Here is an 18,777-nt window from a genome sequence, read left to right as displayed (position 1 = left end):
GGCGGCGGCCCGGGCGGGGCCATGGGCCGGGGCGGGCCCGCCATGCGCTACAACGAGCGGGAGCTGCTGTCCCTGGCCCGCCAGCCCGCCGAGAAAGCGGCCGAGATCCGCATGAGCGTCCCTAAGAAGGGCAACGGTGAGGGGGACTCAGGGCTGGGGTTATTGGAGTGGGACCAGGGCAGGACCGGGGGTACTGGGAGGATCGGGGGGGGGCAGGACCGGGGGTACCTGAGGGGCCCCGAGTGGGGAATCAGGGCTGGGGTTACTGGGGTAGGAGCAGGGCAGGACCAGGGGTATCTGAGGGGCCCTATGTGGGGAATCAGGGCTGGGGTTACTGGAGAGGGACTGGGAGAGCTGGGGGTGCTGGAGGATCCGGCCTGGGAAAGGGGGAGTAGTGGGCAAGGAGGGATTGGGAGAACTGGGAGTACTGGGGGAGGCGGGTGGAGGGGGAGCGGGGTTGGAGGGCGGTGTGGGGAGGAAGGTGAAGGTGGGTCAGGACTGGGGGTGCATGGGGGGCCCCGATTGCAGAATCAAGACTGGGGATACTGGGGAGGGACTGGGAGAGAGAGGCTCAGTGCCCTGGATGGTGGGGCTGGGGGAACTGGAGAATCACGGGTGAGAAACTGGGAGTACGACCAGGGAGGGACTGGAGGTACTTGAGGGGCCCCGACTGCAGAATCAGAACTGGAGTTACTGGGGGCAAGGCTGAAGAGGGACTGGGGGAGCTGGGTGGGAGAATTGAGGGTGTTGGAGGATCCAGGCTGGGAAACCAGGGCAGGACTGGGAGCACTGGGCAGAGCGGGTGGGTGGGACTGGCTGTATTGGGTGAGCAGCACTGGGAGCACTGGGCAGAGCACTGGGAGCACTGGGCACAGGGGCAGGATAGGACTGGCTGTATTGGGTGGGCAGCACTGGGAGCACTGGGCAGAGCACTGGGAGCACTGGGCAGAGCACTGGGAGCACTGGGCACAGGGGCAGGATAGGACTGGCTGTATTGGGCGGGCAGAGCACTGGGGGTGCTGGGAGGCAGGACTGGGCACAGGCAGACTGGGAAGGCTGCACTGTGGGAATGGGGAGCATGAGTGGTGGGATCCAGTCTGGGTGTGGAGGGAGGTTCTGAGGCTGGGCTGGGCTCAGGGAGATCCCCCATTTCCAGGGGATATGGGGAAGGAACCCTTCCCTGAAATCTCCCAGCAAATTCCCTTGCAAACCAGCCCTGGAGTGCTGTGCTCACTCCCTTGTGCTGAGCCTTTCCTCCTCTGAGGACCTGCTGGACTTTGTCCCTGGGAGGTGACGCCCGTGCTGGCAGCTCCAGGTGGGGCTCCTGGGATCTGGAGCTTTTCCTGGAGTGCCTGAGGCCCTGTGCTGCTGCTGGGAGCTCCTCCTGAGCTGTTGGAGGAGCTGCTCAGGGGCTCTGTCCCCCTGAGGCCACTTTGTCACCCCCAGGCAGTGTTTGGGGGGGTGCAGGGGGTGCTTTGGTGGGCTCAGTGCCATGCTCAGGGCTGGCAGAGCTGGCAGGGGGTGCCCCCTGTGCCCTCTGCCTCAGCCCTGCCCTGCTCCCCCTGTCCCTGCAGTGCTGAAGAAGCGCCTGGTGAAGCTCGTGGTGAATTTTCTCTTCTATTTCCGCACTGATGAGGCTGAGGTAGGGATTGAGCCCCTGGCTGGGCTTTGTTCTCCTCCTCCTTTCTTCTTTTTCTGTGCCTGGATTGTGTGGGCTGGGAAAAGGGTGCAGGAAAATGGAGCAGGGTCCACCTTTCCTCTTCCAGCAGCTCAGGAGGGCTCCAGGAGAGCTGGAAAAGGACAAGGCCTGCAGGGACAGGAGCCAGGCAATGGCTCCCAGTGCCAGAGGGCAGGGCTGGATGGGATCTTGGCAATCAGGAATTGTTCCCTGGCAGGGTGGGCAGGCCCTGGCACAGGGTGCCCAGAGCAGCTGGGGCTGCCCCTGCATCCCTGGCAGTGCCCAAGGCCAGGCTGGACAGGGCTGGGAGCACCTGGGACAGTGGGAGGTGTCCCTGCCATGGCAGGGGTGGGATGGGATGGGCTCTGAGGTCTCTTCCAACCCAGAGTTCTATGAAATACAAGATCAATCAGGTTTTCAGTCCCTTCTCTGCTGTCTGATTTGCTTCTGACACTTTGGTTCACTTGGACAAGGATTTCCTGTGGTTGCTCTTGTTCATGGCCAGTGTCCCCTGTTGTCCCCATGTCCCTGAATAGTACCAGGTGGATTTCTGTCCATCCTGAGCTGCTCCAGCTCCCCTCACACTGTTCAACCCCTTGCAAGGCTCCAGCACACCCCTTACACAGCTCAGTGTTGGTTATTCTGGGTGTCACAGTAAATGTTTCATCTCTGATTTTAAAAGCAAAAGTTCTTCTCTGGTATCACAGAGTGGTAAAGACCAGGCTGAATCTGAGCTACCAGAGGTGATTAACACTTAATTAACAAATGCAAAGTGCTACAGGTGAGACTGGCATGAAAACGTTGATTAAAGGAACGTGAAATGTGGTGCAATCAGACTGAATTATTTAAAAGCAGTCCCAGCTTGTGAAAGCTGCTTTAAAGGCTCCACTGTGGGTTCAGCCCTCATGGTATTGGGGCTCTGTGGGTTCAGCCCTCGTGGTATTGGGGCTCTGTGGGTTCAGCCCTCGTGGTATTGGGGTTCTGTGGGTTAAACCCTCGTGGTATTGGGGTTCTGTGGGTTAAACCCTCGTGGTGTTGGGGTTCTGTGGGTTAAACCCTCGTGGTACTGGGGTTCTGTGGGTTAAATCCTCATGGTATTGGGGCTCTGTGGGTTAAACCCTCGTGGTATTGGGGTTCTGTGGGTTAAACCCTCGTGGTGTTGGGGGCTCTGTGGGTTAAACCCTCTCTCCCTGTGTTTTCCAGCCCATTGGAGCTCTGCTGCTGGAGCACTGCAAGATCACCAAAGAGGAGGAGAATGTTTTTTCCATCAGTGAGTGCTGCCTGTGCCCCCTTTGCCTTCCCCTGGTGGCACATGGGGAAGGAAATGTTGGAGTGCTCAGTTCCTGCTCTCCCTGTTTCCCTGGGGTCAGCTCAGCCCTTCCCCTCCTCTGGGGGTCACTGCCCCCAGCCCTTCTCCTCTCCCTCTGTGGGGTCAGGCTCTGCTCCCAGGGAACAGGAGGAGAGGAAATGAGCTCCAGTTGTGCCCAGGGCAGGTTTAGGTTGGATACTGGGGAAAATGTACTCCCCAAAAAGGTTTGGAAGCACTGGCACAGGCTGCCCGGGGCAGTGGTGGAGTCACCATCCCTGGCAGTGTTCACAAGATCTGGGGCACTTGGGGACAGGGGTGAACCTGGTGCTGCTGGGCTGATGGTTGGACTTGATGATCTCCAAGGCCCATTCCAACTTTAGCAACTCCTCAGCTGCCAGCTGTTCCTCACTGTGCCCATGGCCCATCCCAGGGACATCTCAGGGCTATTCCATGGCCCTGCCTGTGGGCTTTGCACAGCAGCACTAAGAGCAGCCAGGCCCCTGAGTGCCTGTGGAACCCCTGGCAGGGGGAGCTTGGTTATTGACAGATCTGCTCTGTGCTGCTGCATTTTATCCAAAAAAACACCCTGGAGAGGCTCAGATAAAGCTGCTCCAGCCCCATCCTCCCCTCTGTGTGTCCTTGTGCAGCTGCAGCTGGGCCAGCTCCCCTGGGAGCAGCCTTTCATCCCCTGTGCCAGAGGTATGTGGCCACAATAACAGGATGTTTCTCCAAGGCCATCCCTGTATCTTTTGGCCTGGCTGCCAGGCACAGCTGTGGCTCTGCTCTGTGCTTCCCTCAGGCAGCCTGAGCACACTGAGCCCACAGCACCACGTGCTGCATTCTGGGCTTGAGGGGTATTGGGAGCTCTGGTGGGGGAGGATTCCTGAGCAGGGTTAAACCCAGCAGTTCCTGGTGCTGGGATGTGTCCACAGCACATCCTGAGGTGTTTGGCAGCAGCAGCAGCAGCCCTGAGCGTCTGCTCAGCAGAGCTCTGGGGACAGGAACTGGTGACATGTCCTGGTCAAGGACTGGAGTGGCACCAGGACCTGCTTCCCATGGTGGCAGTGCCATGTGAGTGCCACATCCCCAAAATCCTCCAGCAAAGGCAGCTCAGGGCCTTCTCCCAGTGCAGTTTAACTCCTTGGTTGGCTGCTCCCTGCAGGTATCCCAGTTCCTCTCTCAGGGCTGTTTCCCACTTGGATTTAAATCCTGGTGTCTTTGCAAGGGGCCTCAGGGATCTGGATCTGGCCATGCTGGTCCAGTTCAGGTCACCCTCAGTTTGGGAAGTTGCTCTTGCCAAGGACTCAGGCTGCTGTAAGCTGGGAAATGCTGTGGGCAGCTGCCCCAGGCACCCAGAGCCACCCAGGGAATGGGAGAGGGGCTGGAGGTGGGGGTGGAAGACTCATTCCCAGCTCATCTTAGTTAACAGAGCTGCTAATTGTGGCCTGGCAGAGTCAGGGGAGCAGCAGCAGCTCTGCCAGGACCTGCCTGGAGCCTTTCCTTGTCCCAGGTTTCATCGAGGAGCCCGAGAGGAAATACTGCTTTGAGTGTGCCACGGAGGAGCAGTGCCAGGAGTGGGTGGAGGCACTCAGGAGAGCCAGGTGGGCTGAGCCCTGAGCCAGGGCAGTGCTGGGGGCTCTGGGCCGTGTTCTGGCATCAGGAGCTGGGAGGGCAGTGCTTGTCTCCTCCCAGACAAGCTTCCCTCAGCTCTAAATAGCATCTGGAACTTGCCCACATCCTTCCCCTGCTCTGTTCCTGTCTTGCAGCTACGAGTTCCTGAGGAGGAGCCTGATTTTCTACAGGAATGAGATCCAGAAGATGACAGGGAAGGTGAGTGAGTCCCTGCAGGGCACTGCTCAGGTGTCACTGATGGCTCTGGGTGGCAGCAGGGGCTGTTGCTGCCAGTCCTGCCCAGGCTGTGTGTGGGAAGGAGATCCCAGATCCCATAGGGAGCCGTGGTCTGCACAGCCAGACCTGAGCACCTCGCCCTGGCTGCACAAATTCCAGTGCTGGAGTGGCCCAAGGTTTGGAGCTGGACAGGTCCAGAGCTGGCCTGGCCTCCCAGGGGCTCTCTGGAACAGTTCACAGCCCCTGGGCAGGCCCATGGCTGGGGATGCTGCTCACCCACCCCTGCCAGGTGCAGGGAGGGAGGTGGCTGTGGCTCCCTGGACCTTGGCTCCCTGCTGTGTCCCGTGTGGCCCAAGGGCTCTGGCCTTTGTCTGCATCTCACCGGTGCCTCCCTGTGCTCCCCACAGGACCCCCTGGAGCAGTATGGAATCTCAGAGGAAGCTCGTTTCCAGCTGGGAGCACACAGGCAGTGACCCTCCCCTGCTGCAGCTCCCCACACTGACCACCTGACTTTTTTATTTATTACCCCAATCATTTTGTAGGTTTTTTTTAAAAAAAATTCGTTGCACATTCCCAGTGCCCCAGCTGGGGGGCTGAGCTGTTCTGTGGGTGCTGCAGTGGGAGCAGAGCCCCCAGGCCTGGGGCTCACAGAGCCCCCAGCTCCTCCAGGCCATGCTGGGGCCAGCTCCACCCTTCAGCTCAGCTGCCCTGGCTCAGGATCCTCCTGCAGTCTCCCAGGCCCATCCCTGGCTGTAAAAGGATGTGACTGATGCATTTCTGGGCTCCAAATTAACCCTCTCCTGCCCTCCAGGGAGAGTGGGAATTCCTCCAGCTCAGCCACAGCTCCAGCTGATGGACAGGAGCATTGCAGCCCTGTGCAGCCACGGCCTTTTGGGGTCTTCTTTTCCCTCCCCTGGGCAGGAGCTGCAGTTCCTGGGGGCTGGATAAGCCCCCCCAAAAGGACAAAGCTGCAGAGCACGAGGGAACAAAGGCAGGGAGAGATCCCTGTGTGATCCTGCCTGCCTGCAGAGCTCTGCAGTGATCCAGATGGAGGAGCTGGCAAGGGCAGGAGCTGCTCCCTTTGGCTGCAGGATGGAGCTGCAGGACACCAGCTCAGCCAGGCATTAACCCTTCATTCCCTGAGCCACTGCTGCAGCTTTTCACCCCTCTGTGTGTCCCCTTTGTCCAAAGGGACAGACCAAAAAACTGTGCCAAGGTCCCAGTGAGCTGCCAGGGAACCAGGGCTGCCTGTCCTGGAGCTCCTGCAGGGAGGAGATCAGGATTAGGAACAACATCCCCATAGGATCAGCCCTGGCTCTGGCTGCACCAAGGAGAACTGCCCAGACATGAGGGGTGGAGGACACTCCCCACACCCAGGGCTGCAGCAGACCCAGATTCTTGACTGCCAGAGCAGCTTCCCTGGACCCAGCCTGGGACAACTCCCAGGAGAGGCCTCTGGGAAGGTCCCTGGGGTCCCTGTCAGAGGCTGCTGGCAGCAGGAGCGGGGCTGGGGCTGGGCCTGGCCTTTGGCAGCTGCAGCTCTGGGCGTTGTTCCCCTCCAGCTGCCCAGCCCAGGGAGGGGGTGGAGCAGCCTCTGAGCTGGGCTTGAAAGGAATTTTGGGGTCTTTTCCTCCTTGGCTGGGAATTCATGCCCAAAGCAGAGCCCACAGTGCAGCCTTTGCTATCCTGGTGTTCCCTCTTTACCTCATGCAGCCGAGTACCAGGAGTGACACCTGTCACTGATGCTTTAGTTTTTATCTCAAAGCTGAGATTTTTCCCTTTTCCCTCCCCAAATACTCCCTTTCCCTTGAATCATTCCAGGTGCTTGCTCCAGAAATTACCAAAATCAGCCAAGGGGCAGCTGCCCTGAGGATCAGCTGAGGGCAGCAGGGAGGGAGCAGAATCCAGGGGGGGCTGTAGACAGATGGCAGCTCCAGGGGAAGCAGCAGCGAGGGATTAAGAGCAGGAAGACACAGGAGCTGTGCTTTAGGGGATCAGGATCCTTGCATGACTCCAAAGGGCATTTCAATCCTGCCCAGCCTGCATTTTTACAAAGCAGAGCTGAGCTCTCAGCTGGGCCTGCCACCACTGTAGCAAATGTGTCACCTGTGCCTTGCAGGACACCTTTCCCAGGTGCAGCTGCCACCCTCCAGTGTCACTGAGCAGAAAATGGGTTTTATTTGCTGTTCCAGGGAACAATTGGGTGAGCAAGAGCAAAGCCCAACACTTTGAATGTTCATCACCAATGACATTTCTTACCTGAATGTACAACAAAAGCTGTGAAGAGTTCCAGGGCCAGGCCAGGCCCAGGGACTCAGATCCATTGTAGGGCAGGGCTGGGACACGGGGTGGGATTTAGGGATTTAGGGAGGGAGGTTGGTACTTTGTAGACACTTTGAAATCTGCATCAACTGCTGGTGATTTACAGACAATTGTTCATTTTTCACACTCTGATGTCTTTGCTTGTTGTGTTTCAGCTGAGAGCCATTTCTGTGTTGTACAGTGAACATTCCCAATAAATCTTGTTTTAATCTTTGTGGTGGTCAGAACTGTTCTACAACACCAACACCTCCCTGGGAGGGGTGGCTGGAGCCAGAGGGGCACCAGGGGTGGTTCCTGCTCAGGACCCAGCTGGGGATGGCTCCACCAGGGGCTTTGGGGAGGCTTGTTCAGACAATCAGAATATTCTGGGTTGGAAGAAACCTTTAAAGGTCAGCTAATCCAAGTGGTGCTGGAGCCAAGCCAGGGGCAGGTGGGGAGGGAGAGGAGCTGGGTCAGGCTCAGCAGAGCCAGGGCTGGGGGCTCGGGGTGAAGCTGGGGCTGTGCCTCATTTGAAATCCTCCCAGGAATTGGCTCAGGAAGTGTTTGTGGCCTCCAGCTCCAAGGTTCAAACACAGCCCTGGCTGCCTGGGGGTTGGTGCACTGGTGCCACTGCTGCCTAAAAGGGAACAGAGCTCGGATGGGTTGGGAATCATGGAAGTTTAGGTTGGAAAAAACCTCTAAAAAATCGAGTCCAACCATGACCCAGCACTGCCATGGCCACCACTGCCCTGTGTCCCCCAGTGCCACATCCACACTTTGTTCCAACTCCTGGGGCTGGTGACTCCACTCCTACCCTGGGCAGCCCCTTCCAACACTTCCCAAACCTTTCGGTGAAGAAATGTTCCCAATTTCCAATCTAAACTCCCCTGGCCCAGCCTGAGGCCGTTCCCTCTGCTCCTGTCCCTGTTCCCTGGAGCACAGCCCGACCCCTGGGCTGTCCCCTCCTGTCAGGAGCTGTGCAGAGCCACAAGGGCCCCCTGAGCCTCCTTTGCTCCAGGCTGAGCCCCTTCCCAGCTCCCTGAGCCTCTCCTGGTGCTCCAGACCCTTCCCAGCTCTGTTCCCTTCTCTGGACACCCCCAGCCCCTCAATGTCCCTTGATGGGTCCAGAGCTGTCCCCAGGCCCTGCTGTCCCTCCCCAGTGCCAGCACAGGATCCCCAAACCCCAGAGCTGAAGGTGCTGCCTGGTTCAGGGGTCCCTCTGTGCCCCCACAAAGCCCCAATTCCCATTTCCCTCCTGACTGAGGCAGTGAAAGTCCACACAAGCTCGGTGTATTAAAATACAGACACTTTAATATAAAGACAAAACTTCAAAGCATCATTTCAATTACAAATCAAGGGAGACACAAGAAATTAAGTGGAGGGAAGGGAGCAAAAACTAACTCTTACATTGTGGAGAATTAGAAAGGCTGGGTGGAAATATATATATTATACATACATATATACACACCAGAATTCACACTACTGCTAGGCAGGAATGAAAGGAATGACAGAACAACTTACCAGTATAAAAAAAAAAAAAAAATAATCCAAAAACAAACCAACCAAAAAAAAAACCCAAAAAAAAAAGATAAATTAGGGGAAGTTTGAATTTTAAATAATTCAGTTTAATAGGCTAAACTATATAAACTAATTCCTATTCACTAGGAAACATCCCATATCACTGTCCTAAGAAAATGGGTTTTTCTAAAAATCCATTGAAAAATGGATTTTTATTAGTAGTTAAAAGTTTACTAATCAATTCCTGAGCAACAGCAACCTCATCATCTACTGCTTTCCCCATCCAAGTCCCACTCAGCGAGGGCAGGCTCTCACTCCTAAAAAGTTTAAGTAGAACAGAGACCTAAAAAGTTGGGTTTTAATTGGAAATCGATCACTTCAATGATTAATAGGTTAAAAAAGCCAAGCAGGATGGATCAACCCATTCCACCTTTTCCTCAATAACTCCAGAGACAAAACCTTTTAAAAAAAATTATTTGACTGCACCAGAAAAGCAACCAGATGTACCTCGAGAAAACCAAAGGATCACAAACCTGAGAACTTCAGGGTTAGCATCGTCAAACTTGGAATTTTCAGATGAGATTTTGTTTTTACACCACAAAGAACTCAAGGAGCCTCTTCAGGAAGAGGATCCTAAACAGTAAAATACTGGAGAATTATTTCCCAATTTTTTTTTTGTCTTGGGTTTAAACCCTGAAGTTCCCAATAACAGCATCTTTCAATGCAATATTCAGTCTAAATATATATTTATATATTTATAATGTATAAGGATAAATAAAATATGGCACAACAACATTTTGAAACAGCTTTTAGTGAAAACCTGACCCGCAAATGGAGCGGAAAATGGAAATGGAGAAAAAAAAAAAAAAAAAAAATAAAAAACCCTTTAAAACCAGTAAGAATTCAAATATTCATACACTGACTGCACATCTGTACTCCCAAAACTCCAATTCCTGTGATTTTTCCTCAGTGCTGCAAAGATAGTTCACAAAAACACTGCGAAGTTTCTGCTCCCCAAAAGCATTTTGGGTTCACAGCCCTGTCCAAGGCCCTCCCCTGCTCCCAGTCCTGAATCCCCTCTGTGCTTTTGGCTCAGGCAAAACAAGAAAAGCAGAATTTTCCACAACAGCCCCCCCTGGGAGCTGGGATCATTCCAGGGTGGAGATCTCCAGGACAAAACACACAGAGGCCCCTCAGGTTTCCAGGGCCTGGAGCACAGGGACAATTCCAGCACCAAAATCCAAGGGGTCCCACAGGAGGTGACCGAGCAAAGCCACCTCAGCAGCAGTGACAGGAGAAGCCCAGAGCCCGGGGAACGGCAGCTCCAGGAGCAGCTCCTGGGGACAGGACCTGGGCCAGGCTCTGCAGGGAAGGGCCCAGCAGGGAGGGGAATCCCCATCAAGAGCCTGAGAGCAGCTCCCAGCACTGGGAGTCCCAATCAGCGGGACCTGGAGCAGGGCAGGGGAACCAGAGCATCCCGAGGGCACAGGGGGCACAGGGGGCACAGGGGGCACAGTCCCCAGTCCAAGGTGGGCCCTGAAGGGACCCAGAGGAGTTGGAAGCACCGGCTGTCCCCTCCCTGAGCCAGGCCTGGGTGTCCCCAGCAGCTCTGCACTGCTGGGACTGGGACTGTCCCTGTCACCACCCCCCTGTCACCCCCCCCCTGTCACCTGGACTCTCTTCCAAGTGGAAAAATATCCACTGGTGGCAGATGCTGCTTCCTGAACACACAACCCCAGAGGGAACCAAGCCCCAGCAAGAACCAAAGCCCAGCAAGAACCAAAGCCAGGGCTGCCTCTGCCCATGGCCACAGGAAAGGCCCTGGAAGGAGCAGCCCAGCAGAGCAGGAAGGTCCAGGTCCTGCCAGGGGAAGGCTGGGATGAGATGGAAACAGGGACCAGAGGCAGTAAATTCACTGTGCTGGGGAGCACCTGAGCTGTGGAAGCCCACAGAGCTGGGGGAAGATGCAGGAGCTGCAGGTGAGGCAGGTCTGGCTCTCACCCATCTCCTCCCAGATGTGTCTGTACACAATCAGAACAGTTTGGGAAGATTGGAAAGCACCAATAAAGTCATTTAAGAAGCCAAAGAAGGCTGAAGTGACCCCAGCACACGTCTCAGAAGGAAATCTGTCCCCAGGGTGAGGGCAGGGACACAGCCCCACCCAGCCCTGCAGCAGTGCTGCAGCTGGACAGGTTTCCAGGTGGGATGGAAGAGCTGATCAGACTGGAAACCTCTCCACTCCCAGGCTGCAATTGCTCAAGTGACCTCCTCAAGGATTAAATTTGACTGAAGAAAGAAGAAAGTGACTCAGCTGAACTGAGTGGGACCCAGAGCTGGGCGAGTTTCACACTAAGGAGTGTCAAGTCCTGGGGATTTGGAATCTCTGGATTCAAGAAGAGAGGAGTAAATCCATTCATGAGCGAGGGCTGTCACCTTCCTGCCTGCAGGACCTCAGGGACTGTGCTGTGAGCCCAGACAGACCCTCCAAGGGCTGATCCCAGCAATGAGGGGAAATCCCAATTCTTGTGCCAGGCTGAGCCCAGAGCCCAGCCCCAGGCAGGAGCAGAGGGAGCACAGAGCCTGCACTGGAGGATAAAATGCTGCCAAGAGCAAGGAAGGTAAAGAGATGGAAGCACAAGAGTTTCTGACCTGTGTGGCTGAGGAGACACAAATTGCTGGTGGTCAGGAGGAGCTGGATGGGCTCAGCCCGGCATGGCAGCTCAGGGAGGATGTGCTGCACTCCCCCAGAACGCTGCTCCCTGCTTGTCCAGGCTGATCCTGCAGGGAACAGCCTGGAGGGGATGGAGGGACACCTCCAACCCCCTTCATCCCCTGCACCAGCTCAGATCCAGCCTCCTCATCCTCAGCAGTGCTTTCCCTCAGCAATTCCAGCTGCTGGCTGTCTCCACAGCCCTGGCTGATGGAAGAAGAATTGCTGCTGAATTACTCATCTGCAGCAAATCCCAAATTTAGGTGCAGTGCCTGTGGAGCCCTCCCAGCACTGTGGCTCCCCAGGGGACTGGGCCTGGCGAGCCAGAGGTGGCAAATGCCCAAGAAAGGAAGAGCCCACGGAATTCTTGTTCCTCAAGGCTGACATTCAGCAGCAGGGACAGGTTTTCCTCAGCACAGCACTCAGGAAGTTCCATTTTTTGGCAGCAGACTTGCTCCAAGATGTGTTTTTGCTTCCTGGCGAGTCCTTTGCTGGCAGCAGAGGCCTGGAGGGAGGGAATGGTGTCACAGCCCCAGAAGGACTGGACCCAGCACCAGCAGGAGAAATTCTCTCTCTTTTTTGGAACTGTTTGGCTTTGATTGCTCCAGAGGATCTTCAATTATTGCAAACAGGTTTCAGCTCCTGGCTCAGTGCTGCAGCAGTGGGGTCACAGCTGTGGCCATATGGATCCAGGCAGGTGAGAGCTCTTCCCAATGTGCAGACAGAGCAGCAAGAGACTGGCCAGGAGCTGCACTCCAGGAGCCTCCAGGTCCCTTCCAACTCAGGATGTTCTGTGAGTCCAAGATTTTAAGCTGGGCTTGCCCCAGATCATGGCAAAGCAATAAAAGGGCAGGGAGAGGGAAGACAAAACCAGGAATCTCTTAGCAAAAACAACTCCCAGCTCAGCCAGTGCTGAGGCACCAGCCCCAAACTGCCCCCCTGGCTCCCCTCAGTGCTGAGCAGGCCCCAGCTGGAAGCACAACCTGGGAATCACAACCAGGAACAGACACAGTGCAGGGCCTGGGCTGGGGGGACACCAGCAAGGCTGGAGCAGCTCCAGATGCCCCAGAGTGGGGTGGGCAGGGGGGCACAGAGGGCACTGGGATGGGCAGGGGGGCACAGAGGGCACTGGGGTGCAGCAGGCAGGGGGAGGATGAGGCTCAGGCAGACTGGATCCCTTTCCAGGAACCCCAAAATTCACTCCTGGGTCTGCTCCCCTTCCTGGGTGAGTCTGGAGAGCCACAGAGCCAAAACTCCTGGGAGGTGGCAGAGGCTCAGGCCCAGCTGTGCTGAGCCCCAGGGGTTGTGCTGCCATTCCTGAGGCTGCTCCTGGCCACCAAGGCAGTGACAAAGGTGACACCGAGGCACAGACAGGCTCTGCTTCTCCACAGCACCCAGCAAAGAGCAGGGGACAAACTCCTCACCCAAGGCTCCAAAGGGTCCTGGAATCACAGAATTGTTCAGGTTGGAAAAGATCTTCCAGATCAGCGAGTCCAGCTGTGAGGTGACAGTGGCCAGGCCACCCTGACCTCTGACAGCTCTGCTGGATGCAGAGCACATCATTCCCAAAGGATCTGTCCCTCCTCAGCCTGCAGGGAGGGTGACACAGGTGACACAGGTGACCAGGCCTGGAGCAGGGCACAGAGGGTTCATGGGATCTCCAGCAGGAACCCTGGCAGTGCCCTGGGCACCACCCAAACCAGGACAGGGATGGCAGCTGAGTTTTCTTCCTGTGGCTGGAGGTGAAGGGAGGCACAAGAGCTCCAAGGGACACCAAATCCTGGTCCCTCTGCAGGAAAGGATCTGATCAAAGCAGGGGGGTGAAAAGCTTCTACTTGAATTTCCTCCTCTCTCTCTTTCACCAGAGATATAAACCATGGGGGAGAGGTAATTAGGAAATTAATTAAGGCTGCTGCCCCTCCAGCAATCACTCATTTACAGTCTCCAGAGGCCCCAGCACTCTGCTGTGTGCTGGGGCAGAAGCTGGAGCTGCCCAACTCCCAGCTGCAAAACATCTGGGTTACTGTGCTCCTGGATTCCAGGACATACACTGAGTTTGGCTCCTACGAGAAGCTACTGGATGTTCCTCTCACCCTCTGAGCATTCCTGCCCTTCCCCAGGCTCTCCTTGTGCTGCCAGACCCTCAGCAGGACACACCCTGTCCCACACAAAGCAGAAATGCCAAAATGCCCCCAACTGCCAGGGCTTTCAGTCCCTTCCCAGAGGATAAGGAGGCAAAGCCAGACCCCAGAGGCTGCCATGGAAGACACAGCCAGGAATCCACAGGACAACTGCACCTGGTCCTAAACCTCCCCAAGACTGCCCAGGATGAGGCTCAGAGCTGCACCTGCAGAGGGAGGAGCTGCTGCAGCCCCTGAGCCCCTCCAACACTCCCAACCCTGCTGGACCCAGGCAGGAGAGCCCAGGAGGGCACAGGGACCCCAGTGAGCCCAAAGCCAGAGCCCAGGAGGGCACAGGGACCCCAGTGAGCCCAAAGCCAGAGCCCAGGAGGGCACAGGGACCCCAGTGAGCCCAAAGCCAGAGCCCAGGAGGGCACAGGGACCCCAGTGAGCCCAAAGCCAGAGCAGCTCTGTGACCCTGGGGGCTCCAAGGGGCTCCTGCCCCTGCCTGGCTGCTGCAGTGGGAGATCCAACAGGGAGCATTAGAGGGGTTAAAGCCAGTGCTGCCCCTCTGAGCACCAGGGAGGTGTTTTCCAAAGCCTGAATGTGATTTTTTTTCCAGTCATTTTGCTGTTGCAATCCCCTTTCTACTGTAATATTTTTAATTGGTGCTTGGCCTGGCCTGAACTCAGACCAGCCTGATTTCTACTTCAATGGATCCTCCTTCTCCTCCTCACTTTGTGCACTTGAATAAATAAGTTTTTTACAGGTTCATTGTGCATTGTACAAAGTAAAACCAAAGGAAATAAAGCATAGGGAACTGAGAAGTTTCCATCACAGCTCTATGAAATCAGCCCCTCCTGCACACACGGCACCGAGTCACGACGCAGGGGGACAGTGACAGCACAGGGTAGGGTCAGGGTGTTTTTGTGAACTACCATTCAAGAACCTACTGAAAAGCAAAGGAACACAAAAGCAAAATGCACCTTGTTAATCCATGTTCACGGCCAGGCCGGGTCAGAGTCAAGCATCCAAACCCTACCAAGGAAAATGTCGTGCTTGGAAGGAAAGAACAACGAGCTGAGCAAACTCTGCAGCAGGACAGAAACACAAAGTTCAACCTTCCCAAAGCTGGGAGAGGGCTGCACCAGCACACACCCTGCTCAAAGACCAAGGCCAGCCCCAAGAAGCGTTACCAGACCAGCTACCAAAATTCACAGTGACCCCAGCACCACCAGCACCTGCAGATGGCCCAGGGAAGGAGTTTGGATGGGGCAGGACTTGGATTTCCCCTGTTCCAGCTGTGCCTGCCCAGGCTGCTCCAGAGGGGAGCACAGAGCCCTCATTAGTCACAAACTCAATTAAAACCCACCCAGGTAAAAAGGGCCTGGCTCAGTCTGAACCAAACACTGGGGGAGAATTCCTTCCTCTGTCAGCCCTGGCTGCCAACCAAGAGGATTTGGGGATATGAACACAGGCAGGGGAATAAATAATCTGCAGACCTTTAAAAACTGGGTTTGGCATTGGTCAACCCCCCAAAATCAGCACCAAGGATTCAAACCAGAGGCACAGTTCTGACGGACAAAATAGCACCGAGGAGGCTCTTTTACATCTCTGCTGGTGTGCCAGTCCTTTAGTATTCCGAGAATTTAATAATAATAACTTGTATTTATGAATCTAGGTGGAATAAAATAAGTCAAAATTGTTTTCACTTTAAAAAAAAGATAAATACTTTATCTAAACTATCAACAATACAAACTGGAGCTTTAAGCATTTCTTTTGCCTTTTTTTTTTTTTGCCTTTTTTTCCTTTTTTTTTTTTTTTTTAGTCAGATTCACAGTAAATGTTTGCTCTGTTGTTTAGGTCTTTTTTTTTTTTTATATGGTTTTTATTTTGTCCAGTAGTAAGAGTAGAAACCCCTGCACAGGCCAGGTGAGCACCTTTCAGTGGAAGCCGAGTGAAGTTGGTCCACGTTGTCCTTGCATAGGTCACATTGGGTTGAGGTAGAAATCCTAGTTACCTGCACAACAGGAGGAGAGGAAGAGACTCATCTAAATAAAAGGCAAAAATCTGCTGTGTTGTTAGATGTGTCAATCATTCCTACATTGCTCCAAGACCTCCTCAGATGAAGCAAATCTTGACCCAATCCCAATTAGAGGAAAGGATGGATGTTCCAAGGGACGTGTGGGCCCCTCCAAATGCTGCAGTTTTTCAAGCAGTGGCTGTGCTGAACTCTGTCCTATAGGACTGAAATCAAGTGAGGGGAAAAGAGTAAAAAAGGTATAATCTCCCCTCAGTATTTCACCTTTTTATAGTAAAAGTTAATCTGCTTTGATTTTGTTATTATTGTGGGGGAGGGACATTATGAATCCCAGAAAGGTTTGGATGGGAAGGGTCCTCAGAGCCCACCCAGTGCCACCCCTGCCATGGCAGGGACACCTCCCACTGTCCCAGGCTGCTCCCAGCCCTGTCCAGCCTGGCCTTGGGCACTGCCAGGGATGCAGGGGCAGCCCCAGCTGCTCTGGGCACCCTGTGCCAGGGCCTGCCCACCCTGCCAGGGAACAATTCCTGATTGCCAAGATCCCATCCAGCCCTGCCCTCTGGCACTGGGAGCCATTGCCTGGCTCCTGTCCCTGCAGGCCTTGTCCCCAGTCCCTCTGCAGCTCTCCTGGAGCCCCTTCAGGCCCTGCCAGGGGCTCTGGGGTGTCCCTGGAGCCTTCTCTTGTCCAGGTGAGCCCCCCCAGCTCTCCCAGCACAGAAGCAAAGCAGATTATTCCAGTCCCCAATTCCTGCTTCCAGCCCTGCTTCCCCAAGGACTGAACACATCTGAACCCATTTCTGCTCTCACTGAAATCAAGGCACTGCTCCAATCCCTTGGCTTCAAGTCACAGGGCTTGGGATCAGAACCACCTCTGGCACCATCAGTTCTGCTCCTGTGCTCCACAGCCCAGCTTTGACACCCAGTATTTTTCTACCAGTCCCTTTTGTGCTTTGCCTCTTATTTTCAGTATTTTTCAGTGACAGGGACTGTCACAGCTGATGGATCCTAGTCTAGCATGGTCTCAGTTCCAGGTAATTCCAACATGTCCTCACACACAGACCCTCCTCATCATCCCCATCTTCCATCATCCCCATCCTCTCTCTGTTTGGGGTTTTCCATGCCCCCCTCTCTGCTGGCACACAAAGCCCTTCCTCAGCCTCCCGTTCCTGCAGGGAAGGACCTGGCAATACTTACGTGCCTCCCAAAAGCCTAACCAGGGGTTTGTGGTGTCTGAGGAGGAATTTGATGAGGAAAACACTACACACAATGCACAGAGGCTCTCTCAGGTGTGTTGTAATCGAGTTTTATAAGCAGCAAAGTGTGTTCAGCCACGTTTGTAGCTTTGGTACCAGTGGACAGCAACAACATCACAGACCTACAAGGAAAGCAGGGAGCCAGCTCTGGGGCTGGACACACTGGATGCACTTGGCAAGCACGAGTTGGTACAGCAGGATTGCCACAGAGTGTTTGCATGAACCACAGGACCCAGCTCTGTGGTGGTACAGTTTATTCTAGACAGTTCAATAAATACCTGCTGCAGGAGAAATGCACACAGCCTCAGAACCCTCCTCTCCTCCAGCCTTTGTGGAGAGTGGAGCCCACTTCCCCCTGCACATTCCCTGTGCTCCCAGGGCTTGTGAGCAAAAATAAAACATCTGCTGGGGCTGTTGCTGCTGGCCCTGGCAGCAAGTCCAGCACAGGGAAGTGACAGGGGAGTCACAGCCCTTCTGTGCTACCTGTGGTTGTGTTTCCAGTGATGCAGGGGACACTGACTGCACTGCAGGCCCAGGGAATTTGCTCTCCAAGCAAAGCTGAAGGTTATAACCTAGAGATTGTTAACTTCATGATCATTTAGAGCAGCTGTTGTTGACTGGCAGTTTTTACTGACCACCACATTGTCACACAGAATCACAGAGAGGCACCTTTGGGCACCTCAATGCTACGGACAAGGACTGGTTTGGGATAAACAGGCTGTGCAAGAGGGGAGGGGGATCAGATGGTCAACACCCACTTCCAAAAACTGTATAAAACCACATGAAAAATAGACATTTCCTCCTGTTACTACCTCCAGAAAGAACATTTTCTCTACCTATGAAGAGACATCAGCCTGAACATAACCCTGAGCCAGAGCAGTTCCCCCTGTGAGCACTCCTTGTCGAGAAATCCTGACTCCCAGAACAGAGAGCACCAACACTTCCCATCCTCTGCCACCAGCTGAATTGCTCCCCACATTTTAGAGATTTTCAATCCCCACATTTTAGAGATTTCAATCCCCACATTATTTTAGAGATTTTCAATCCCCACATTTTAGAGATTTCAATCCCCACATTTTAGAGATTTTCAATCCCCACATTTTAGAGATTTTCAATCCCCACATTTTAGAGATTTTCAATCCCCACATTTTAGAGATTCCTCTCCTCATTTCAGAGGTTTCTCTCCCCCATTTCAGAGGTTTCTCTCCCCCATTTTAGGGCACGTTTTCCCCGTTTCAGAGGTTCCTGTTTCACGGAGCCCGGCCCCGACCTCTCTCTCTGCAAAGGAAGAAGCGTCAAGTGAGCATCTCGCACGCAAACTCCTCTGGTTTTGAGTCTGGCCTTACCTTACAAAACAAGAACTGTTAGCTAAGCAAGCTCTTTATCGTGGCTTAACCCCCGAAAGGTGCGAAGCATAAGGAGGCTGCATGCCAAGGGTCACCCACATAGCGGCCGTGCCAGCGGCGTTGGGCTGCGGGAGCACGCGGGGCAGGGGCGGGTGGTGCACGGTAAAGGAGGGGCGGGAGGGTTTGTGCTGGAGAGAAGCCAGTTTGAGAGACAAAGAAGAGTTAGACTGGACAGGAGCACAGGAGGAGGAGGAGGAGGAGGAGGAGGAAGGCAGGAACGTCTCGCCAGGAGGGATGGAGGGCAGGTTCTGCAGGAGAGCAGGCTCGGAGTTAGAAGCGAGTAAAGGAGGAGGGGGAGGCAAGGACACGTTAGGAGGGGGTGGAGGGGGGTGGAAGACAGATTGCACTGGAGCTCTGTTGAGGTGCTGAGCAGGTCTAGTCTCACTAGATGTTACTAAATTAGAGGAAGAGGGTGGGAAGGATGAGGATGAGGTGCTGGCAACAGCCTGCAGAGGGTTTAAGCTTAGCACGGTGCTGCTAGAGACAGCACTGCTGCTGAAACTGGCTCCAAACTGATGAGGAGAGGAGGCAGAAGGCACCGCATGGTTAAAAATACCTGCAAACAGGAGAGAAAAACTCAGCTTCAACAGATG

The 18,777-nt window shown here is 54.6% G+C and overlaps 2 protein-coding genes across 6 annotated transcripts in view; one reads left to right on the top strand and one right to left on the bottom strand.

Annotated features, from left to right (window-relative positions):
* Window positions 1–21: 21 nt before the first annotated feature.
* On the top strand, window positions 22–7,370 carry PLEKHJ1 (pleckstrin homology domain containing J1). Its single transcript, XM_036399348.2, has 6 exons — window positions 22–136; window positions 1,575–1,642; window positions 2,882–2,948; window positions 4,498–4,588; window positions 4,754–4,817; window positions 5,243–7,370. The coding sequence occupies exons 1-6, from the start codon at window positions 22–24 to the stop codon at window positions 5,306–5,308; spliced, it is 471 nt and encodes a 156-aa protein (XP_036255241.1). The 3' UTR covers window positions 5,309–7,370.
* A 1,051-nt stretch (window positions 7,371–8,421) lies between these two features.
* Window positions 8,422–18,777, bottom strand: part of DOT1L (DOT1 like histone lysine methyltransferase) — a 94,739-nt gene continuing 84,383 nt past the window's right edge. For 3 of the 5 annotated variants that reach the window (XM_036399282.2, XM_054517345.1, XM_036399283.2), the window contains exon 28: window positions 8,422–18,740. In XM_036399282.2, the coding sequence (XP_036255175.1) occupies window positions 18,160–18,740 (581 nt within the window). In that variant the 3' untranslated portion in view covers window positions 8,422–18,159. The remainder of the gene's footprint in view (window positions 18,741–18,777) is intronic. The other 2 variants (XM_054517346.1, XM_036399284.2) reach the window with 2 other exon arrangements.

This window comes from Molothrus ater, chromosome 26, assembly GCF_012460135.2.
Source record: "Molothrus ater isolate BHLD 08-10-18 breed brown headed cowbird chromosome 26, BPBGC_Mater_1.1, whole genome shotgun sequence".
Classification (NCBI taxonomy): Eukaryota; Metazoa; Chordata; class Aves; order Passeriformes; family Icteridae; genus Molothrus; species Molothrus ater.
Note: the sequence above shows the minus strand (reverse complement) of the source record. Positions and strands in the feature narration are given on the sequence as shown.

Coding starts and splice junctions, on each gene's coding strand:
- PLEKHJ1 (XM_036399348.2), top strand. CDS start 22: ATGGGCCGGGGCGGGCCCGCCATGCGCTACAACGAGCGGGAGCTGCTG. Junction 137..1,574: donor CGTCCCTAAGAAGGGCAACG/GTGAGGGGGACT, acceptor CTGTCCCTGCAG/TGCTGAAGAAGCGCCTGGTG. Junction 1,643..2,881: donor TCCGCACTGATGAGGCTGAG/GTAGGGATTGAG, acceptor TGTGTTTTCCAG/CCCATTGGAGCTCTGCTGCT.